The sequence below is a fragment of the Neomonachus schauinslandi genome, chromosome 8 (assembly GCF_002201575.2).
Source record: "Neomonachus schauinslandi chromosome 8, ASM220157v2, whole genome shotgun sequence".
NCBI lineage: Eukaryota > Metazoa > Chordata > Mammalia > Carnivora > Phocidae > Neomonachus > Neomonachus schauinslandi.
Window position 1 is genome coordinate 111,900,408 of NC_058410.1, and position 25,941 is coordinate 111,926,348.

At 38.7% G+C, this 25,941-nt stretch overlaps 1 protein-coding gene across 2 annotated transcripts in view; it reads right to left on the reverse strand.

The window, feature by feature from the left end:
- The window catches only part of ZFAND3 (zinc finger AN1-type containing 3), a 337,499-nt gene that overhangs the window by 211,691 nt on the left and 99,867 nt on the right, over positions 1-25,941 (reverse strand). For both annotated transcript variants that reach the window (XM_021684705.2, XM_021684704.2), the window contains exon 2: positions 11,120-11,160. In XM_021684705.2, the coding sequence (XP_021540380.1) occupies positions 11,120-11,160 (41 nt within the window). The remainder of the gene's footprint in view (positions 1-11,119; positions 11,161-25,941) is intronic.

Here is a 25,941-nt window from a genome sequence, read left to right on the forward strand (position 1 = left end):
TTCCCCTCCCCCTTCCCTTCTCTGGTTGACTTCCCAAGCCTCCTACACTCCACAGTCCTGGTCCCACCATGTCCCAGAAACAAGAAGAGGAGAATCCAGGCGCCTGGGTGGCTCAGTTGGTTAAGCGACTGCCTTCGGCTCAGGTCATGATCCTGGAGTCCCGGGATCGAGTCCTGCATCGGGCTCCCTGCTCGGCAGGGAGTCTGCTTCTCCCTCTGACCCTCCCCCCTCTCATGTGCTCTCTCTCATTCTCTCTCAAATAAATAAATAAAATCTTAAAAAAAAAAAAAAAGAAGAGGAGAATCCTGCAGAGAAGACTGGTGAGGAGATGTAGGACACACAGGAGAAAGAAGGTATTCTCCCTGAGAGAGCCAAGGAAGCAAAGCTAAAGGCCAAATATCCAAGCCTAAGACAAAAGCCTGGAGGCTCTGACTTCCTCACGAACAGATTCCAGAAAAGGCAAACATACTTTGACCCAAGAGACTACAACATGGTCAAAGCCAAGATGAAGAATAAGCAGCTCCCAAGTGCAGGACCAGACAAGAACCTGGTGAATGGTGATGACATCCCCAGCCCACAGATCTGTCACCAGCAAACTGTGGGGTAACCTGGACCCCCCTTCTCTCCCCTTCCTCACCCACTGGACTTTTATATATCATAGGCAGGGATGGAACGAACGCCCCGTTAGATCTTCTCACCTTGCTAGTCAGAAATGACTGTAATTCTGAAGGGGGCTGCTGAGAAAGTGATGTTGGGTTGAAAAAAGGCTTTGAGTCATTTCTTTGGTTAAACTGAAGATTTCCACACCCTCACTACAGCCCAGGTAGGGGCCAGAAATAAAGAGACTAGGATTGGATAATGCTGCAAACATTCTTTTGTCTGCAAAAGGGAAGGTGTGATTTCTCCTTTTGGAAGAGAATATCCCAAAACTGGTTAGGCTAAGCCTTGGGAATAATATGGTAGATTTACATCTGGAGGCTAAACTGAAATACTTGGGAAAAGGCAAATAGATTGAATGAGATCTGTTTTCTGTGCTTCTAAGTGTTTTTTCCCTAAGGCTGCTATTGCATCATATTTCCATTATGGCAGGTTTAAAGAATCCTCAAAAAGAAAAACTGATCTGCTTGCCTAAAACTAAATACCCCCTTAACCTCCCTTACTCAGTGAGTGTCTCTGACAGTTTGCCCTGGCTCATAAATAATATAAAGACTGGAGAACATCGGGGCGCCTGGGTGGCTCAGTCGTTAAGCATCCGCCTTCGGCTCAGGTCATGATCCCAGGGTCCTGGGATCGAGCTCTGCACTGGGCTCCCTGCTCCGCGGGAAGCCTGCTTCTCCCTCTCCCGTTCCCCCTGCTTGTGTTCCCTCTCTCGCTATGTCTCTCACTGTCAAATAAATAAATAAAATCTTAAAAAAAAAAAAAAAAAAAGGACTGGAGAACATCATTTAATGAAACGGGCACCTTCTCTTTCTCTTCCAGCATGCTGCTTCTGCAAGTATCATGGGATAGTGGAAAGAGCACTGGGTTTGGAGTCAAGATATCTGGGTTCTAGTTGCACTCTGTCTCATCAGAACTGATGTGTAACCTTGGTCAAGTCATTTAACCTCTATGGATTTCTATTTCCTCATCTGTAAAAGAGCTGAGATTCGTAAGGATTGAGCTGAGATAGGTAAGATTGATTCTATTTTAAAAATCATATAACTGCCAGCTGAAAAAAAATCTATGATACTCGGGGCGCCTGGGCAGCTCAGTCTGTTAAGCGGCTGCCTTCGGCTCAGGTTATGATATCAGGGTCCTGGGATCGAGTCCCGTATCGGGCTCCCTGCTCAGTGGGGAGCCTGCTTCTCCCTTTCCCCCTGCTCATGAGCTCTCTCTCTCTCACTCACTCACTCTTTCTCTCAAATAAATAAAATCTTAAAAAAAAAAAAAACAACTTTTTTAAAAAATCTATGGTACTCATTGTAAAACTAAGTAAGGAAGGCCTATGGGTGAGCCTACCTATGGGAACCATTTTAGGACTACATGGAAAGAGAGGAATTGAGATTTGAGAGTTATAAATTCAGGCAAGAGGGCCCCAGAAGTATCATGGTCTTAAGGGTCAAGGAAAAAGTTTTAAGAAGCTAGCTTCTATGGAAGCATCTTGCCCCCACCCACTTTCCTGGCCCTTGCTGCTAAAAAGCTGTGGGCCTAAGGACACATGCTCAGTCACACGCTTGTGGTAAAATCCCACATTTCACATGTAGTCAGATGCCAGATGTATTGTTAAGAAGAAAAGGGACAAACTGAGCCAGTCTCCAGGCCTTGGTACTATGGCAGGGCTGAAGCAGCAGGTTCTTAGGAGATGATTCACCTTTGGGGGGGCAGGGGAGGAGGTGGTCAGAGAGAGAGAAAAGGAGCATTGAGAAATCTCTGCCTTCCTAGAGCTCAGTAACTTGACTCCTATGGGATGAGGAGAGGCAGCAATACGAATCCGTGAGCAGGTGGAGGAAAGGGGTGCAGGTGGCCAGCACCTTCAGTCTACTTATCACTAGTTTGGCCTGAACCCCACTGCTAGTTAGGACAGAGAGGGCCAGAGTGAGACCTAACTGTTCAAGAGGGCAAGATTCTGTAATCCTCTCTTGACCTCTCACCTCACAAATTCTGATATGCCATTTGGCCAGATGAGAAGGACCATGAACTTGCTGATGCGCATGCAGGGTGATGGCCAGTGTATATACTTCTTTCCTGACTGGCCATTCACTTGTCAGGCTATCACTCAGATTGGATAGGAGAAAGCTGGTGAGGAAGGAATAGAAAGAACAGGATCCCTGGATTCCCTGGCCCACAGATTCCTTCACTGTCACTTGTAGTTGTATATAACTTTTGTGTTTCTTGCTCCATTTCCTCATGCTGCCTTCCTTAGTCTAAAGTCCATGTGGGGGGGGGGTGGGGCACCTGGGTGGCTCAGTCGTTAAGCAGCTGCCTTCGGCTCAGGTCATGATCCCAGGGTCCTGGGATCGAGCCCCACATCGGGCTCCCTGCTCAGCGGGAAGCCTGCTTCTCCCTCTCCCACTCCCCGCTTGTGTTCCCTTTCTCGCTGTGTCTCTGTCAAATAAATAAATAAAATCTTTAAAAAAAAAAAATTAAAGTCCATGTGGGGAGGGGAAAATGTGGAACACCCTTGTATAGTTTCCTCAACTGTGCCAGCCAGGTTGTACATAGATATGCCATGTAAATATATAGATAATTTTGTACATTTTCTTAAAAAAAAGAAGTCAGGAGAAAGACAAATACTGCATGATTTCACTTATATGTGGAATCTAAAAAGCAAAATAAACAGACAAAAAAGCAGAAACAGAGCCATAAATACACAGAACACACTGGTGGTTGCCAGAGGAAAGGGAGGGGTATGAGCAAAATGAGTGAAGGAAAGTGGGACATACAAGCTTCTAGGTACGGAATAAGTCACAGAGATGTAAGGTACTGCATAGGAAACACAGTCAATGATATTGTAATAGTACTGTATGGTGAGAGATGATAGTTATACTTATGGTGAGCACAGCGTAACATATAGACTTGTGGAATTACTGTACTGCACACCTGAAACTAATGTAACATTGTGTGTCAACTATATTTGAATAAAAATAAATTATGTGTAGTCTAATTAAAAACAGGATACCACAGATACTGCTTCGTAGTCTTATCAATCAGCATTTAATTAATGTCCCTATGTTATTTTTTAAAGGGAAAACAAAAATCCCAAACAAACATGTTAAGAGCATAAATTAGGGAACTCTATTATTCAGTAATAATTTTTGATTTAGGTAGAAAATTTGACAGCAATGAACAAGTTTGATAATTTCAAATTGGATACAAAGTATGCAGCAATGAGGAAAATGAAACCCTGCTTGAATACTGGCCATTTCAAACACTTAAAGCCTCCCCAAAGTCCATTTTGAATTGAAAACAATAACTATATGACAATATTGAGAAATAATAAAAGTGAACATCAAAGTACTATACAGAATAGTTTTCTCCCAGCTGACAAAAGCTAATAACAGAAATGTATTAACTGTAACAATATTTTCTCTCCAAAGTATCAGTTTGAACAGGTACCTGAAAACAGAATCTACAAAACTAAGTACCACCTAGCTCTAGAGTCATGTTAGAATGTGATGCTTACATGACATGTATCATTTTATTTATTGTAATATTCTTTACCAATAATGAGACACAAGCACAAATAACCACATGAGACAAAGATAACCATCTTCTGACTAAGAAATAAATATATATATATTTTTTTTAAAGATTTTATTTATTTATTTGACAGAAAGACACAGCGAGAGAGGGAACACAAACGGGGAGTGGGAGAGGGAGAAGCAGACTCCCCGCCGAGCAGGGAGCCCGATGCGGGACTCGATCCCGGGACTCCAGGATCATGACCTGAGCCGAAGGCAGTCGCTTAACCAACTGAGCCACCCAGGCGCCCAGAAATAAATATATTTGAAAAGTTACACTGAAACTAATTTTCAGGGGCGCCTGGATGGCTCTGTCCATTAAGCGTCTGCCTTCCTCTCAGGCCATGATTCCGGGGTCCTGGGATCCAGCCCCGCATCTGCGTAGGGCTCCCGCTCAGGGTGGGGAGGCTGCTTCTCCATCTGCCTCTGCTGCTCCCCCTACTGGAGTGTGCTCTCTCTCGCTCGCTCACTCCCTCAAATAATCTTTAAAAAAACCTAATTTTCAGAAAATTAAATAACTGCACCATTAGCTTATAATTTAAGAAATGTTTATCTGTAGTTTTAATTCATCTTCAACTGACAAGAGATCTCTTATACTTTAGTTCTTCTATTCTTGTCCCTTTCTGTAAATCGACATAGTAATGCATCAGAAGTATTCCCTTTTTATTTTTTATTAACTGAAGTATACTTGACACACAATGTTACATTAGTTTCAGGTGTAAAACATAGTGATTAGACAAGTCTGTATGTTATGCTGTGCTCACCACAAGTGTAGCATGCATATCATTGACTACATTCCCTATGTAGTACCTTTCATCCTCATGAGTTACTCATTTCATACCTGGAAGCCTGTACCTTCCACTCCCCTTTACCCATTTTGCCTGAACCCCTACTGCCTCCCCTCTGGCAACCACCAGTTGGTTCTTTGTATTTATGAGTCTGTTTCTGCTTTTTATTAAAAGTATTCCCTTTTAAGAGAACTAGTCTGTAATGTAAAAAAACAGCAGCTTCTTGTATTGCGAATAATTATCTTTCCTTATTTATCCCATCTTGTATGAATCATGAACTAGCATATATCTTAAGTGGAACAATATATTCAATTCATGTCTACACTTTAAATAAATTGCTTACTTCAATTTCTCAATGAAGTACTTTTGTCAGTCTATAAATAATAAACATTTTAGTGTCAGTGTCAGTTTTTAAAGGAAATTGCTGAAAATTATTAAACATTAAATACATACAGGACCTACTGGTTCTTTTTACACTGAGCACATGTTAAGTTTGTCTTCTGATAGCATCTATCATCAGTGCTACTCAGAGAATCTTCTGCCCCCTGGGACATATCTTCAGACTCACTCCCTTATAAAGTATAAAATGGCGTATACATTATACCAACTTCCTAGTCACCACACTCCTCTACAGTAAGCATGTCTAAGGGTGGTGGAGATAATGCCACACTGCTAAAGGAGTTACTACAGTCAGTTCTTTAAAAATTTCTGTCTTCCCCACTTGTGATCATCCCATTTGGTATTTCTCTCAACCATACTTTCATTTAGCAAAACCATTCTGTGAAAAGCACTGCTAATATGGTAATATAAGAGGTCTTTGTGAATGAGGTACTAAATGTCCCAAAATATCAAAGACCAGTTAGTATCTAAATTGGGTTTGAACTCAAACAGAAAATAAGAATACCATAGCCAATATCATTTCTACCTTTGTAAAAAGCAAGACTACAGAGGCTATGCTTGACTTTTCATATATACTTTAACAGAGCAGCAATCAGGTTTATTAGTTCATGCTTTCCCACAGAAAATCATATACTTCAAACTATTTAAGAGTTCAGAATAGACAAAGGTCACAAAAAAATCAACTGGTTAATCCTTTGCCTAAAGACAGAAAAGAAATATTGTCCTATTTTCCAAAGAAAATAGGATCCCAAATAACTCGATGACTTTCCAGTCAATTTCTGCAATTCATTGGTTTTCAAACCACCATGGTTTTAAATCATAACCCCAGTAATACATTATTCTCATTTATATATATAACTCAAACAAAGGTTTCACAAAAACAGTACTTGCCCTTAATGTCTGCAGTGCACTGATTATTTTCTATCCTGCTCAATTTTTTAAAATGCAATCATGAGGCCTCTGGGTGGCTCAGTCGGTTGAGCATCTGACTCTCGGTTTCAGCTCAGGTCATGATCTCACGAGTCATGAGATCGAGCCCCATGTCAGACTCTGTACTCAGTGTACTCAGTGGGGAGTCTACTTAAAGATTCTCTCGCTCTGCCCCTCCCCACTAAAATAAATAAATAAATCTTAATTAATCAAATGCAATCGTGACCCATTACACTGATTTCTCTAACCACTAATGAACCACAACACCCAATTTGAAAACTACACTAAAAAGTACTGGTTCAGGGGCGCCTGGGTGGCTCAGTCCATTGAGCATCTGACTCTTGGTTTAGGCTCAGGTTATGATCTCTTGGGTCGTGAGACAGAGCCTCATGTTGAGCTCTACACTCAGTGGGAAGCCTGCTTTAGGATTCTCTCTCTCTCTCTCTGCCCCCTCCCCACATTCACACACACTCGTGCATGCGCGCTCTCTCTTATTTATAAAAAAATAAATAAATCTCTTTTAAAAAGATGCCAAAAAAGTGTTTATTCACCATAACTATAAATACCATGTCATGAAATTTTGTGGCTTTCTATTATAGACACTTACTGATTCTTTTAGGAAAGCTATACAATGTAAAAATATTTAATAAAAGAAAAAGACAGCATGAAAGAATATTATTTTAGAATATTATCAAGGGGGTAGAAAAGCTAACAGTGGACCAAAAAAGATGCTCAAATAGCTTTAAAAATTAGAAAGATCTGTAGCAAGATGAACTGATGACTTTATGTTCAAGGATGCTTAAATATCATCCTTTTCAATAGTTTAGACATTCTTTCTGTAACTTCAAATAAATTGCAAATCTTATCCTTTCTTTAGAGGTAATATAAAAATAGTTAACACTCTCAACTGGGAATGATAATATATCAACTCAAAGGTGGGAGAATTCCTTATCCAAACTGCAGGTGTTTCTTGCTTCTGCTCACAGATAGTCTTTAAGAGAACATGTTTCCAAGAAAAAACACAGAGAATTGTGATTTAAGGAAAGAAAATACTAAACATGTAAAAGGGGGGTTGACAATTAAGTAGAAAAACAGCAAACACTTATGGGAATGGAAAAAATATATACTGTAATAAAAATAACTTTTCCTGGTTTTTTTTTTTAAGACCACATAATAACCTCAGATAAAGAGAATCTAGAAGAGCACTTTCAATCCACTGTACCTCAAATCATAATATTAGAGTGAATCATTTTTTGGTGACTCCCCAGAATAGTTGATTTATTTTTTTTTTTTACTTTTTTTAAATTTAAATTCAATTAATTAACACATAATGTATTATCAGTTTCAGAGACAGAGGTCAGTGATTCATCACCCTTATATAATACCAAGTGCTCATTACATCACGCGCCCTCCTTAATGCCCATCACCCAGTTACCCCATCCTCCCACCCAACTCCCCTCCAGCAACCCTCAGTTTGTTTCCTCTGATTAAGAGTCTCTTATGGTTTGGCTCTCTCTGTGATTTCTTCTTGTTTTATTTTTTCCTCTCTTCCCCTTGATCCTCTGTTTTGTTTCTTAAATTCCACATATGAGAATACTTCCTTTAAATATCCTTGTGATTCTGGCACAAGAACATCTTGGATGATAAGGGTCTTCAAGTCAAAGGCACTTAAAGGTTAAGCAAGTAGCATATTGCACATGGGGGGGAGGGGGGGAGGGAGAGACATACTTCCAAATGGCCTAATATTATTTCAGCCAGGCCAAACCAGGATTCAAGATGCCAAAAAATAAAAATGAAAATATCCTCCCATTTCAGAGAGGAATGTTGGTTAAGCTGCAAGCTGTTAGGAACAGCAAATCCAGCCAGGCTGGTATTCTACATTCATGCAAATGGCTGATACAGACAAAAATATGGAGAAACACTATTATTTGGTATACAATTTACTGGCAAAATTAACAATTCAGTGGTTTTTTAGTAACTTTCAGTGCCCATATACTCATTTCCTTTCTCTAACTTCAAACAGCCCAGGAATCTTTTATAAAGAAAAGGGAAAATAATCTGCAGTGATAGGAGTTACTGGGGCATATGCTCACCATTTGATAGAATATTTCATCAGAGGCAAACAGTTATCAAAATTAGCTATAAACTAGCACCCACAGTTCCTCACCTAGTACTCTACTATCCCAACAAGATTTTAAACATGTCTTTACTCATTTCAATTTTATGTAAACAAGTTACAACAAACTCACTTTTTCACCACGTAGATTTATTCTGAAAAGCAATCTTGAAAAATACCTAACCTAATGGGACACAGCAGCTGTTTCTAAAGTGATTTTTCCATCTTTTAAAAGCACATTGTATACTTTATAGTATACTTTAAAAGAGTATTTAAAATCACAGTGGTTTTGGCCAAAATAATCTTCATGTTGTCCTATACATCTCATACCTAATGCTGCAACAGTGTATTTCTATACTCTATTTCCATACAGGAACAAAACCCACAAATATATCTGTAGAGTTCAATGACTTGTGTATTGCAAAAAGAACCCCAGATGTTACTTCCACAAGCAAATGTTACTAGTCATTCCTTTCAAATGATGTTGAGGAAATTAAGAATATGGGGATGAAGATAAATAGGGGAAAAGGGAGTATTTTCTTTACACACTTGAAAATACCCTCTTAATATTTTTGAAAGCAAAAAGCAAAAATGACAAAGCTGTATAAAGAGTAAATGGACACAGATCACCAGAGAAACAATAAATAATTATTACTATAAAAAAATCAAACTACAGCAAGTACAAAGAAATACAAAGACCACAGCTAAACTGTCTTCACTGGTCATTTTTTAAATTTTATATTTATTAGGGACACGAGACAGTTCTTTTGAGTAGTTGATGTGAGCCCCTTAACTCAAAGGGCCTGGCCTTCTCCCACAGCCACACTTTACTGAATTATAAGGGGAAACTAGCTCCATATGGAGACAGTCATCAATCTAATATACATTTTGTCTCACTGCTTTCATCTTTACTATAAAACTTAAACTCTCACCAGTAAGGAAGCATTTCTTCATATCTGTAATTGTAGACATGCAGAGTAAAACAGCAGAATACATTCATTTAATGGCAGACATACTGTTAAAAGTTGGATAAAAACCAAACTTACCAATATTTTTTTTCCTTTTAAAGACCTAAAGTATTTGACAAATTCCAAACTTTAACAGATACAAACTGCCACCTTCCCCAACTCCCCCAACTCCCTCCCACCTATTCCCTAGATTAGGCAAAAATGTAAAGGACTAAAGCCTAAATATGATTATTTTCTTGCCCAAATAGCATAATGAATAGTGAAATCTGACAAAGATTCTCTCCTTGACCAATCTCTAGCTAGGCTCTTCTGAGCCCTCTTCTCAACTAGGACTCAACCTTGACCTATAAAAACTACAGACTCTTAACACAGATGGTTTCTTCTACCCTTTCCCCAATCATTAAAATATTTAAACAAACACTAACACATTTTCTAACAACTCAAGGCCCCATCCCTAGGATGACCTTAGCCCCTCTTAAAAGTGCCTGCCTGAGAACGCTCAAGGCTGCCAAAAGAATATAAGGTTTTTCTAGCTGTAACACCGGTCTGCAAGGCCTCCGACCACCCCCTCCTTAGACCATTTACTAAAAAGGATTTGCAACTGTGAATCCTTCCTCTGTCCCTTTGAGATGCATATGCATCTCCTACATCTCAGGAGTCCCTATTTCAAGGACATGAAAGCCATTATTTTAAAAGGGATGGTAGGGCCTCAGGCTCAGTCTCAGTAGAAAGACAGAATCCTAACTGCCAGGACAGTCAGCTAGTAGACACAACCAACCTATTCATCATTTACACTGAGAAGCCCTTTATAATTTTTTTACTTCCCTGACTCTACTGAGCCAAGCTAGCATCCCTCCCTACTCCCTCATTCTCCATTTAAAATACCCAGTTACCTCTGCACAAACTGAAGTTGTGTTCAGTTCAAACTGAACTCTTCCCTATTGCTATATATTCCTGATTAAAATCTGTCCTTAGCACTTCAAGTAGTGTCCAGCTTTATTCTTGACAAAATGAATAGAAAAGGAAGGTTAAACATATCTCAGTAAAGACTCAGTTATTTTATATGAAATCATTAGACATAAAATTCTTTTTAAAAAATGAAGGTTTAAGTTCATGAAGGAGTCATAATTTAAGGAGTCAACCAATCAGCAGTTGGGGGCTGGAAAAGGCCCTTGGCAAACATCAAGCCCAAGCACTTCATGTTATAAATGATGACTCTAAGGTCCAAAGAGATTAAGTGATTTACCCAAGGTGATTTCAATAAGGGACTGGATTCTAGGGCTAATTCAACATGATTCTCTTCCTGACTCCTACATGAAAATACCCTTTCTCTTGTATTCTCACTGGTAAAAACAATATTCACTACTAATATTTCAAGTCAAGTTCAGACATAAACATGTTATTACCCTATTACAACACAAGTTTTTACAGTTCCACTATATGCCCACAACTGTACGCTATGTAAAGTTTGTTGGGTGCAAGTACACAGACGATTTCATTTCACTCAGGGAAGGCTGTTTCAATAGTCCTAGGCAAATATATGAAGCATCTTGGTAAGGAGAAACTACTTTCACACACAAGCAAAGAAAACAAAACCCCATGCATAAACACAAAGGAAGGCCAAATAATTTAGATCGTCTTAAAAACAATCAAAAGAAGAAAAAATAAAATAAATAAAAAACCCTTTTCTGCACTTACCAGCAAAGCATTTGGAACAGAGGTTCATAGTCTTGCTGGACCTGGGGCAAAAAAAAAAGAAAAAAAAGAAAGAAGAGCTAAAAATTCAGTATTACTCTAATGAAAACATAAAGATGTTTGAAATGTAAGAATCTCCTGGCCAGGCAACTGAACTAATTACCTAGTGCTAAGTCCCTAATCAGCCACCCTCTCCCACAAGGAAATGAAAACAAAACAACAAAAACAAACACACACTTTGTTATCAGTGTGTTAACAAATGCTTTACTTTTTGTGATTAGCAATATTCAGAAATAATGTAGCAGCAAGTTCAGAATTACTCTAACATGCCCAGAAGATGACACAGGAGTCATTCTGTCCCACAAGATTACCACATTCCCTCTGTTCACACTGGAACATATACCGCAATCACTACAGACAACGAAAATTTTGTCTGTAAAGGAGTAAAACTTTCTGCTCAGATACACACTCATGTATCTCCATAACATTATTTGAATTTTTATCTCATCTTCTTTCCCTTCATTCTAGTCCTATTTTCAGATCCTGGTCACATCATGACCCTGTTATTTAAAATTCGTTCTTCAGAGGTTCCCAATCAAATTATTTTTCATGTCTTTTCATCTGTTAATAATAGCTACAATTCACTGAATATTAACTTTGATGGGCACTTAACATACATTATCTTATTAATCTTTCCACCATCCGTGAGATGGGTATTACCATATTGTTTTGCTTCTAAAATGCACTTAAAAAAAAAAAACCACATTAAAATTTCTACAACCAGGTAACATCATATGATTGGTTACAAATGATGACTAAATTAATGAGGAAATGTTCCTACCACCTCCTCCTAGGTGTTATTAAATTGAGGGATCTTAGGAAATCAAGGACAGTCTTATCTCCATTTGACAGGCAAGCAGTTCGCCCAAGGTCACAGAGCTGGGGAACTGCAGAGGAAATGCATGACCCTGGCCAAAGACCATCCTTTTTTTATTATTATTATTATTAATATATAATGTATTATTTGTTTCAGGGATACAGGTCGGTGATTCATCAGTCTTACATAATTCACAGTGCTCACCATATTACATACCCTCCCCAATGTCCATCACCCAGCCATCCTGTCCCCTCCCACCCCCCTCCACTCCAGCAACCCTCAGTTTGTTTCCTGAGATTAAGAGTCTCTTATGGTTTGTCTCCCTCTCTGGTTTCATCTTGTTTCATTTTTCCCTCCCTTCCCCTATGATCCTCTGTCTTGTTTCTCAAATTCCTCATATCAGTGAGATCATATGATATTTGTCTTTCTCTGACTGACTTATTTCACTTAGCATAACACCCTCTAGCTCCATCCATGTTGTTGCAAATGGCAAGATTTCATTCTTTTTGATGGCTGCATAATATTCAAGTGTGTGTGTGTGTGTGTGTGTGTGTGTGTGTGTGTCTGTCTGTCTGTCTGTCTGTCTGTACACACACCACATCTTCTTTATCCATTCATCTGTTGACAGACATCATGGCTCTTTCCATGGTTTGGCTATTGTGGACATTGCTGCTATAAACGTTGGGGTGCACGTGCCCCTTCGGATCACTACATTTGTATCTTAGGGGTAAATACCCAGTAGTCAAAGGCCATCCTTTGTTCACAGCATAACACAGCACCTTGCACTACAAAGCAGCGCAGGCACAACATGGTGGGCAATCAGTAACTTTTCTATTAAGTTCTTCTCATTGCTGCTTCCGTTCCTGATCCTCTCCCAAGTGGACTCATTCCTATAGCTTTCTTCCCCAAACCTCCTAGAATACTCTATGTTGGATAAGCTGACCTATTTACAGCCTCATTCCTCAGCAACTCCCCTCCTTGTCTTTGCCCAGAGGTGCTCCTATATAGAACAAGCCAACTTTCTTCTGCTCTCCCTAGTAAATTCTACAATTAATGAAAGCCTCCCTCAGGAGTATTCCCTGACGGCTATGGTTGTTTTCCAATGTACTGGAACCCAAGACCTAAAGGCAAGTAATTGTCATAGTGACAAAATTGGGGAGGGGGGTAGGAGGTGGGGGCCCATTGCTTCCCTTTCCCCAAAAGAGATGCTATGTTAACAGGTGAATCTCTTTAAGGATTCTGCTTAATACAAAGACATCAAAGGCAGTAAGGAAATTCTGAGTATCAATAAATGAATAAAAATTAATAAAGAGACAAAAAGATGTTATTATAATTGTGGAATCTAACTTTTATTACATGGCTAGTATGTGGTAAGCATACCAGATGCCTTCAACCCCATTTTACCAAATGAGGAAAGCTTCCAGAGTGTATATAATTTGCCAAAGATTACATAGCAAGTAAGTGGATGAACCTGGTCTGCTAACTCCAAAACCTGTGTTCTTTTCACCATGCCATACTAGGGTCTCTGCCCCCAATACAGAAGCTGAAGGGTACACATAAACCCTGAGTCAGCACTCTGGTAATTTAGGAAAATGGTCCCACAAGTACAGATTTAATGTACGGTAATCAAGTAAGCTCCCTGAGAAAGCACAGCCTTTCATCAGGAGGAAGCCCAATACCTGCCCTCCCCTCCAAATATATATACACACAGGGAAGCAACTGTAGGCTGCCAGTTATTTCAGTTCCAACTGAAAGAGAACTGAGGATGAAGGAATTTCTTTGTTACTAGAAATCCTCCCCCCCCCAGGAAAGCAAGCCTCTTCCAGATGTGGTCCCTATCTTTTGTCCATGCAGTAGCACAGAGAGCAAGAGGTAACTTGTGATCACTTCTGATGCTTCCCATTGTCCAGCAGGAATTATGCGAAGCGTGCAGAGAACCAATGAGGGCAGCTCGGCACCAAGTGTGCAGTTTTACCATCTGTGTTTCACAAAGCTGATAAGAAAAAAAATGGCAAAATAGCCTTTTTCTCTGCATCCCCTTTTCTCCCTTCAGATAATTTATTTAAAATACCCACTATACCTAAATCTTACTGACATCCACTCCACTTTCTGAATAGGAATTTCCCAGCAATGTGCTTATCAATCAGGTTATGAAAGAAATAATACAGCTACTGATATTATTAATCAAAACAGAGATGTATGAAATCTAAAATAAGCCAGCTTTTGGCTAGAGAAATAATGGCCACTGGTAATGCCAACTTGGATCACATAGTTCAGTAACTCACAACTTGAAAGAACTGGCAGACGCTTCTGAGACCTTCTCTCCTTTCTCATGTTCAACATGTAAAACTTGAAGCTAACCACAGGCATACAACTACTGATTGCCCATAGAAAGGAGTCTTGCAGTCTTGAAACAGACAATAGAGTTCTCTATGTGACAGCAAACATGAAAGGTAAATAGGATTCTCTTATGTCCCACTGCTCCAAAGAAACTGCTCTTATAGAGATCTCCAAAGGCTACCATGTTTCTAAAACCAAGGACTAGTAGCTTGAATAATGGCCACCCAAAGAGATCAAATCCTAATCCCTGGAATTTATTTTATCTGGAAAACAAGGTCTTTGCAGACAAATTAAAGATTTTGAGTTTACCCTGTATTATCCAGGGGAGCCTAAATGATACAAGTGTTTCTGAGAAAGGGCACAGAGAGTTTGGAGAGATGCACAGAAGAGAAGGTGGTATCAAAATGGAGGTAGGGACTGTAGGAATGTCCAAACCCAGGAATGCTGGGAAAGCTAGCAGAAGTTGGAAGAAGCAAGGAATGGATTCTCCCCCTAGAACCCCACAGAGAGAAGGCAGCCCTGCCAGATTTTGGACTTCCAGCCTCCAGAACTTTAAAAGAATAAATCTCTGTTGTTTTGAGTCATCCAATTTGTGGTAATTTGTTACAGCAGCCTCACAAAACAAATACACAGAGTTGGGTCTCTGATCTCCTCTCACTCCCTCCCCCACTCAACTGCATTCATCCAGAAGCATCCCTCTTAAAACTCTTTACTTTGTCTTCTTGTTCAGATTCTAGATCAAATTTACCGCCCAACCCTAGTTTTTCTCACCTAACTGCTCTCTTTTGGCCACCTTTGCTGGTTCCTCCTCCACAGTCAAGACCTTCATCTGGAGATCCCAGGGCTCAGTCCTCATTACCTCCACTTCTCCCTGGCTTTAAATATTCTATCTATACACTAAAGACTCACAAATATTCACCCTCATCCCAAACCTCTTCAACTTGCTCCAAACTCACATATTTAACTGCCTATTTGACAATTCAATATGCAGCTCAGAGCCAACATTTCAAACTGGAACTTCCAATACTCCCAAACTTGCCTGATGCATCTTGTCCACCTTTATAAATGGTAACACCTTCTTTCCAGTTGCTCAAGTCAAAATCCTAGAAACCAACTTTGATCTCTCTCTTTCCTATAGTCTCTCATACACAATACTCAGCAAAACCCATTGCGTCTAATTCCAAACAGACCTCAAATCTATCTACTTCTCTCCTCTGTCAATGCTTCCACTCTGGCCACCGTTACCTCACAGCTGGGCCACTGTAAATGACTTTTTACTGGTCTCCCCATTCCCACTCTTGACCGCTTATAAAGATTTTCCACAAAGCAATGAGGAATCTTTCAAAACTAAATTAGATCGTGCTGGGGTGCCTGGGGTGGCTCAGTCGGTTAAGCGTCTGCCTTCAGCTTGGGTCATGATCCTGGGATCAAGCCCTGCATCTGGGCTCCCTGCTCAGCAGGGGACCCTGCTTCTCCCTCTCCCTCTGCCCTTCCCCCTGCTCGTGCTCACTCTCTCACTTGCTCTATCTTTAAAAAAATAAATAATAAATTATTTTTATTTCTTGCTTAATGCCATCCAACAATTTCCTATTGCATTTTTTTTTTTAAAGATTTTATTTATTTATTTGAGAGCGAGAATGAGAGAGAGAGAGCATGACGGGGGGAGGGTCAGAAGGAGAAGCAGACTCCCTGCCGAGCAGGGAGCCCTATGCGGGACTCGATCCTGGGACTCCAGGATCATGACCTGAGCCGAAGGCAGTCGCTTAACCAACTGAGCCACCCAGGCGCCCCTCCTATTGCATTTAATACAAAATTCAAACACCTTTCCAAAACCATAAAGTTCCCTCACGGTCTCACTCTGCCTACCTCCCCCTCTTCTTTCTTACCATTTTGCTCCCCTCATTTACTACATTCCAACCACACTGGCCTTTTTTCTTTTCCTAGAATGTGCTGTAGAGCTCTTGCCCATGCTGTTTCCTCTACCCTTAAATCACAGTAAGAATAGCTCTTTCTTGTCACTCAGGTCCTGGTTGAAACCCCCTCAGTAGGTTTCACCTGACCATCCAAATTAAATCAGTCCCTCTTCCTGTTTTCTTTTAGCAAATGACCCTCTTGGTCACTCATGTTTGGTACTTAATAGGCACCCAATATTTGTTAAATGGAGAAATGAATCCCCTTCTCCTAAAGGCATAAAACATAAAAACCTAAGTAGATTTCAAAAATGTGTTTTGTAAAGGTCATTCAAACACCATCTGGAAGAAAGGGCATCCACAATTCCTGTAACTGCCAACCTGTCATTTCTCAGGAACTCTATCATACTGTATTACCTACAACTGGTAGATAATGTCATCCTGTGTACCCAGTCATGACTTGTCACTGAGCAGGTAACAGGTGGCAGACACTTTCAGAAGTTTCTTTCCAATGAAATGGAGTTGGGAAGAAACCAGCTTAAATTTTTCTCTCCTTTCAATGAATAATGTTTAATGATATTTTCTAGTTTTGAGAACACATGACCCTGTACAGAATTTAGAAAAAGAACATAAGCATTTAAGCGAAAACCAAAGATCACTGATAATCCAACCCCCCAAAATGAAAACTGTTAATATTTGAAATAATTCCTTATCCTATGAATAGATACATATAATTAAGAATTTATTATATTTAACAGTGTTGGTAAAGTTGTGTAGTATGTTCACAAGTGTGCATTATGCTTTATGACATACATACATATTTTCTTTTGCACAGATCACATATTTCATTTTTAAAAGTGCAGTAAAAATATGTAAATTTCATTTTCATTTTATATTTACTTAATATTTCCCAAGAATATTTAAGTATTCTTGAAAAACATGTTTGTTGCTCTGTAACAGTCTAGTACATAATATAATTTATTTAGTCACTCGCTGTTAGATGTTCAATCTTTGCCCCAGATTTTTTCTATTATAAATATTCCTATAATGACCATTTTAAGACATAAATCTTTGGTCATAAATCTTTGAACAACTTTCATTAAGACTGATTCTGAGGAGAATTACTAGATGAAAAAGTATGATTTGGGTAAGTATTGCCAACAAACTCTTACCAACATTAAGTATTATTACTTTCAAATCTTTGCTTGATGGGAGAAATGGTTATCTTACTTTAATCATTTGTTTTCTTCTGAAATAAAAATTTCCCAATTTTGAAGGATATTAATTTTTTAATGAAGGATAAATTAACTTCCAACTAATTCATCTGGGGGAATTAAAATAATATTCCTAACTTCTAGAAACATTTTACTTATAATATTTTCTTTACATCCATAAAACACTACTATCTCTTCCCACCCAGGAAAACACACACATGCCAGGTTCCCCCCACAAAATATTTTTAATATAAATAAGGAAATAAAAAAAAACACACAGCACCGTATCAATATTCCTCAACAATACTTTTTTTGGTCCAACAATGAGGAAAAAAACTGAGATACAAAAATATTTAAGACTCAAAAGGAAAACAACAGTACCAGCCAAAGCCCTTCCAGTCCTATGGTCCCTAAACTTCTCTAAGTTAGGCAAGGATCAATAAAACTGAAAGAATTTAGACTAGAAAGGGGTTTCCTTTTTTTCTTTTTTTTAAGATTTTATTTATTTATTTGACAGAGAGAGACGCAGTGAGAGAGGGAACACAAGCAGGGCGAGTGGCAAGGGAGAAGGAGGCTTTCCACTGAGCAGGGAGCCCGATGTGGGGCTCTATCCCAGGACCCCGGGATCATGACCCAAGCCGAAGGCAGACACTTAACGACTGAGCCACCCAGGCGCTCCTAAGTTTTTGTTTTTGTTTCTTTAAGTAATCTCTACACCCAACGTGGGGCTCGAACTCACGACCCCGAGAGCAAGAGTCACACGCTCCACCAACTGAACCAGCCAGGTGCCCCAATGGGGTTTCCTTCTTAATGAAGACAACTAATCTGTAAAAACCAACTAGTCACATATCCTAGCTCAATCTTCTTTAATAATATAAAGGAAGGAGAGGGAAGAGAGAAGAGGAGACATTGGGGAGGCAAGGGAAGGAGAGGGAGGTGAAGGAAGAGAAGGAAAAATCAAATCACAATGCCTCCTCCATTCTAAAAATCATTCCAGTTGCCTAGAAGATTAGATGATTAAAGACTAGTAACAATCTGTGTGCCACCTCATATACTTAAAGCCAGAAAGTCTAACTTCCTACAACAACTAGGAAGCAAGAAACAACTCTACTAAATCATCACTCTTTGCTCACCCCAGGCAAACAAGAAAAAGGCCAGTTCAAACAGATGACATCCTAGCTGGCAATGACAAAGGAGGCTTTCAACAGTGCATCCAGCCTGTCTGAACTGTTACACATCACTCTAAATCATTCAATGTCTGCGAAGTTTTCTTTCTAAGGGAATATTACAAAGGAAAAGATGGAGTTGTTAATAAGGGGGATTAGTTTCTAGAATGTAGCAATATGGGTCATACTACTTTAAAAGATAATTTCAATTTAACAACTTAGATTCCAGTTGGGATACTGTAATAAACAGTGTCTTAAACATTTTATACCAAATTCAAGGACAGCAAGGACACAACACACACCTCTAGTTTTAGGTTTTTTAAGTCCCCACAATAAAAGATATATAGATGTAAAACAAGTCACCTTATCATCTGTGGCCCTGTACACATTACTAAGATCTTAGTCTAGCACTATCTAACAATTAAAACAAGATGAGCTATGGTCATCAAAAAACTAGTAAAAAGGAAGACAAAAATTAAAACATGTAAAAGCCCTCACAGGAAAGGAGGAAAAAAAAATATAAAGAACTAAATAAAAATGCTGAATAATTTTTCTAAATAAGAGAAACTAATGACACTACCACCTCTAACACACAGTGGTATATATATACCCAAACACAAGGATTTCTTCCCTAAAATTATCTGGAAAAAAAAAAAAAAAAAAGGAATTGCTTTACAATTAAATCCTTACTTTTGAGGCTGGCACCAATAATTTTATACTAAATACCAACAGGGGAAAAAGGAAAAAGCTCCCAAGAAACCTAAAAGTGAAAAACCCAGGCATGCAGTCATGCCCAGGGAAAGGGCATATGGGATTTCAAAAAGGAAGCCCATATCAATGGATTTAAACTCCCAGGGGCATCTATCGCAGTCAGAGTCTGTGAAAGGGCGAGACAGTGAAGTTCATCACCGGGCAGAAACACTTAAGTCTGGAAGGACGTGAGGCAACCCTAGTGTTGGATGCTTTGTCACGGTTATTACAATGAACAAGTTTTAAAGGGAGTAAAATACAGTTTTAAATACATTTAATACTTAAGTATTAAGTGTGATCTCATAATTACAAGAGGTAGCTGCCACTGAAAAAGGCTTTTGAAGATCACTTAGAAAGCAATGCAATAAAAGCCTTGGGGTGTTAGGAAGATCACAAATAAAATTAAAATGATGGCAATTCTCCTAGTGTTACTTGAATAGATTCTTGTGGCTTCAGATAAAATTTCCAACGAGAGTAACATTTACAGATTTTTAAAGTGCTCTATCTCAAATAACTTTTAAGGAAGTGAGTAACTGAAAAACTGTGGTCAATAACTTTAAACATGGTTTTAGTAAATATTAAAGACACTGATATCTGTGAAGATGTGAAAAGTCTGAATAAATTGCTTTCATAAAGAGTGTGTGGAAAAGCTAGTATTTTAAAATTTATATTAGGAACATATACAAATGCATATAATTTTATATAACCTGTGATCTTAAACATGCATGTGAACTTACCATAGGAGTAAAATGAATAAATATAGAAGAACTCTTTATATTATTTTTTAAGTGCATATAAAACTACAATTATCTCAAAATAGAGTTTTAAAATATGTATGTACCATTAGCATTTTAATTAGACATTTAATTATTTCACCTATACCCCTAAAAGTTTCTATATTCAAGTTGACCAAACACTTCTTTTTCTTATGTAGAAAACAGAGGGCTGCCTTATATCCTGGTCTCTTCATTTGCAAATGTATGAAATTTTAAGAAATCTAAACTCTATGTTAGAAAAAAACTAATGCTCAGCAGAATTCACTTTTGTAGTAGATAAAAAAATCTTACCCAAAAAAAAAAAAAAAAAGACTAAGGGACACCTGGGTGGCTCAGTTGGTTAGGTGTCTCCTTTGGCTCAGGTCATGATCCCAGGTTCCTGGGATGGAGCCCCACTTCAGGCTCTCTGCTCAGCCAGGAGCCTGCCTCTTCCTCTGCCTGCTGCTCCCCATGCTTATGCTCTCTGACAAATAAAATCTTAAAAAAAAAAAAAAAGACTATTAAAAAAATTTAAGGGGTGCCTGGGTGGCTCAGCCGTTAAGCGTCTGCCTTCGGCTCAGGTCATGATCTCAGGGCCCTGGGATCGAGCCCTGCCATCGGGAGGCCTGCTTCTCCCTCTCCCACTCCCCCTGCTTGTGTTCCCTCTCTCCCTGTCAAATAAACAAATAAAATCTTTAAAAAAAAAAAACTTAAAAAAAGACTAAGTTCACTGCTGTACAGCTACCTAAACAAATTTTATACACACTGATTATTAAATTTCTCACTTTAACTATTCCCATCTACTTTGTAATAATAGTTTTTTAGAATTCTACAGAAATGGAAGGCACTTTCTGGAGTGATGAAAATGTTCTTTATTGAGAGATGATTACATGTACACAAAGTATACACTTGTCAAAATTTATTACATGATACATTTAAGATTGTGCATTTTACTATATATAAATTATAGCTCAATAAAGTATTATTGGTACAAAAAATAAATTTTTAAAAATTCTACATTAGGTACTACTACCGGTCCATTACAAAAGGCATTCTTCATGTTGCTATGAAAACAGCACAGTGAGATTGTATTTCCCAACCTAAGGGGCAAAAATTTGAGAACTAAACTAAGAATAAAAAAATGAAGAGAGAGACACTGAGGTATTCCCTGCCCTTATTTTTCTCCTGGCTAGCCATGCTGCTGCCCCAAAGGAGTAGGGGAAAGGGACACTGACTACATTTATGGAGGGTAAGAGTGTTTTTTCCTCAACAGTGGTCAACATAATTAAACGGCTATGAAACTTCTGCAATGGGTTAATAATTAAACTCAAGAACCACTTTGTCTAAGGCAAAATACTGAGCTTTGCATTTTCCTTCATCTTTGCAACTATCATTACATAAAAACTACTGAAGAATTATATATGAACCTGCCCTACCCAAGTGGCAAATACTTCTGCTTCATCCTGGTGAAGCGTGCATTTATCTACTCTTGTGAGGCATTCACTTATCCATATTTATGGAAAATCAGATCAAATGCAGGATAATTTTTATGAAAGATGAAAGTAAACCTAAATCATTAGATCTTTCTTTGTCAGAAAATTACACATAAGCCTGGGAGATGACAGAGTTACAAGGATTCAAACTACAAGGTTAAACAGGCTAGCAAGGGTAGATGTAGGGCTAAGGAAGAAAAGCACAAGGTACTTGTGCTGGAAAATATCCAAGTAAAAAGACATCTACAAGATGCAACATTTCAGTACATAACATTTAGGTAAGATGCAAGTGCCAACATGACATCTACTAAATATGGAGGAGAGGAAAGCAATATCTATCAATATATAAACACAAGAAAAACTTTAAATGTGCAGGTAATGTCACGGACATTAAAAAATGAACATCTTGGGGCGCCTGGGTGGCTCAGTTGGTTAAGCTACTGCCTTCGGCTCAGGTCATGATCCTGGACTCCCAGGATCGAGTCCCGCATCGGACTCCCTGCTCGGCAGGGAATCTGCTTCTCCCTCTGACCCTCCCCCCTCTCATGCTCTGTCATTCTCTCTCTCAAATAAATAAATAAATAAATAAAAATAAAAATGAACATCTTTTATACTCCAATAGCACCTTTCATTTGCTCAAATTCTAAACATTTTATGTGCTTTATCAGTCTACTAGGATATTCTCAAGGGGTGGGTGAAAAGGTCAGGACCACACCTACTTTATGTAATGAGATATGGCTGAAAGATGATAGCAGAAAAGAAACTGCTCTCCTTACTCCTAGTCCAAAACTCACTGAAAAGGAATTAAGTTCAAAATTTCCATTTCCTGGTTATTTTAGTCATTCACTTTAAAATACAAAATTGAGGGCGGGGCGCCTGGGTGGCTCAGTTAGTTAAGCAACTGCCTTCGGCTCAGGTCATGATCCTGGAGTCCCGGGATTGAGTCCCGCATCGGGCTCCCTGCTCAGCGGGGAGTCTGCTTCTCCCTCTGACCCTCCTCCCTCTCATGCTCTCTGTCTTTCATTCTCTCTCTCTCAAATAAATAAAATCTTTAAAAAATAAAATAAAATACAAAATTGAGGGCACCTGGGTGGCTCAGATGGTTAAGCATCTGCCTTCAGCTCAGGTCATGATCCCAGGGTCCTGGGATCGAGTTCCACATCGTACTAATAACAGCAGTGGCCTGGGAGGAAGGGGCCTGGCTTAAGTGTCTGACCTCACGTTTGGGTTTTCTTACCCTTTGTTAAAATAAAGTGGGTTACTCAGACCAGTGACCTATGACATTCTATGAGTCTATGACCATACAATAATATAATTATGATCTACTAAGAGAACTACTAAACTCTCCATTATTTCTAGGTTAACTACCTACTAAAACCTTCTGATGGAGACTATTTCCTAACTTTCTAGTTTTCTCACTCTGGAACATTTTTCTGAGATCTTCGTTGAATGCATACCCTGTGATAGTCTAATACTAAATACCATAAAGGGATGGCCTACGATTTCTTTAAGCACCACTCCAATTATAGGACTTGTTATCAGTGGTTTCAAATGCAAAAAGCATCACGGACTCTTATTTAACTGGTTTTCTTATCACCTTATAGAATTCTTTGTACTACCACTGGTACCAACCCAATCCTACTCCTATACTAAATTTCCAGAGCTGTTTACTTCCCTTAAGAAAATTATCTTGCCTTGACCCTGCCGAATACATACACATACATACTATATCTATCCACCAACTTTTCTAAACCTCAGATATTTTGAATTTTAATCCAGTTGCCTATTGAATCATCTATCTTACCCAAACTTGATGTCATTCACAAACTTAATGAGCATATTCTGTGTGCCACCATCTAAGACTCTGGTGGAAATATTAAAAAGCTCAGGACCCATCTCTCAGAATTCAGCATAATAGAGTGCATGGCCCCCTCCCCAGTGCTGAGGACCGGTGCTGAGCTGTGACAAACTGCTCTAAGAAGAGCTTAATAATCATGGATCCATCTACCTTCCGGGCCATAGAACTTGCTACTTTCCACAAACATAAGCTACCTTAATCAGCACAAGAAAAATAGGATGAAAGGCTAAAATCTAGCAGAAGACAGACCCATAACAGATAACCTACACTAGGCACCTTAATATGGTGAGTCTGCAACAGCATCTTCTTCAAAGAATACAGCAGTAGTTTCCGTTACAAGACTTCACTCAACTGGCTATATTTACTTATGCTTGAGACCCTCCATAAAGCAGACTAACAGGCTCACAGCTTGTCAGATGCTCTCCCAGCCAGCAAAACTTTTTTCCAGTACAGAGGCTTATTTCCACTCCTATCAGTTAAGCTGAAGCTTTATGAAGAACTAGTTGTTTTTTTTGTTCCCATATCTGTCTATGCCCAATAACTATGCCTAGTTTACTTGTTGCTGTGATCACACAGTTGACTACCTAAACCCGTAAGTGCAAAAAGAAAGCATTATTTCTATGAAATCTATGTTGAATATTTTGAATAGCTAAAAGTCAGTCATGTTGAAAAAAGTTAAAAAAAGAATGCTGTCATATTAGGCATGGGCAAGACAACTTTAAAGATTGAGGAACAAATCATAAAAACCTAAAGTGCCCTCAGGTTTTCGCAGATGGTGGTCTCCACTTACTGAGACCAAATCTGGACATTGATTAACAAACACTTAGGCACTTATGTGCCAGTTACCAGCAAGATTAAACAAGGTAACCATTTTAAGCTAGCATGTGTTTTACAATTACTAACACATTGCTATTATTGGCATTTTGCAACTGGATTAAAATTCAAAATATCTGAGGCACAGAGAAATTATAAGTAACTTGCCTAAGTTCAGATTTTAGTAAGAGGCAGATGAGGGTTCCAGCCCAGAAAGCCTAGTCCCAAAGGCCATATTCCTAATGTTTAACCATCACAAATGATGTATTATTTGTGTGGCTTATACAGCCCATATGGATGCCTCTCAAATCAATGTTGACTAGTATGCAAAGATAAGGTCTTAAGCCTACTGCAAAAAATACAAATTATATACATTTGTGTTTTAAATTAACCTAAGGCATCTAAATTATTTTTTAGCATTCCATGCTTTAACACATATTCTTCACTTACCTATCAGTCTTACTAGAATAAGAGACATCTGATATACATGTTGGGAGGCAAGCCAGTCACAAACCACATTAATTACAGAGATTACTGACATACCATATTCTCTTTTCCCAAGAAAAGAAAGAAAAGTATTTACAGATTTAAATGTAACATTCTGAGAATCTACCCATGATTAATCAGCATCATAATATAAGCAATTTCAGGATGCACAGATGACAAAACTAGCCACTCTACCAAAATCTTTAAAAAACAAAAATGCAGAGAAAAAGTAAACTATATATGAAATTCTTAACATTCAGAAAACAAATCTGGGGGGTTTTGACAAAGTAGTTGATATATGTTTACTTACTATAGAGAAAGTGTTCCTTCTTACTAGATTCCATTAATTTCTCTACTATCTTGCTCAGTTGACTGCTAAACTGCAATCAAATATCAAAAGCAACTTCTAAAACATAAAATCCATCTCCACACCTTACATGCTACTAATAAATTTCTCTCTGAAACTGAAAGTACAATATAACAAAGGAGACTAAACACAGAAACCTAAGGAAGACAATACAAAATGCCTTTTCAACTGCACAATGAAGTTATTTTGTAAGAGCATTCTATGCACCCTCCTCCATGTAGTAACTACTTCAAGCAATGATACTTACTAAAACCATTAGGTAAAAGGTTATTGAAAAACAAGACAGCATATGGTCTCAAAGTTTCCTCCTATAAATTGCTAAATACAGAAAGTCATACCTTTACAATCTGGCAATCAATACCTTAACTAAGGGATCCCATTTAGCTACACAAGTAAGGAGACATTCCATGTGTCCTATTTCAAAGTTTTAAATTATTTAAGGTATTTTTCATGATTCCACACTTTAACTCACTTTTTCATTTAATCACTGTTGTATGAAAAAAGTACACAACCTTAAGGTATCCTTGCCAAAAATGTTTAATTTAAATCATGAGAAAGCAAGGACACGAATCTAAAATTTGGGATTAAGTGGCCTATATTCTTAAACCTCAGTGAACATTAAAAACAAAAAAAGCAGAGGAACTATTCCAGATTAAAAGAGATTAAGAGAGGGGCAGCTGGGTGGCTCAGTCAGTTAAACATCTGCCTCTGGCTCAGGTCATCACCCTAGGATCCTGGGACAGGGCCTCGAGTGGGGCTCCCTGCTCAGCGGAGAGCCTGCTTCTCCCTCCCTCTC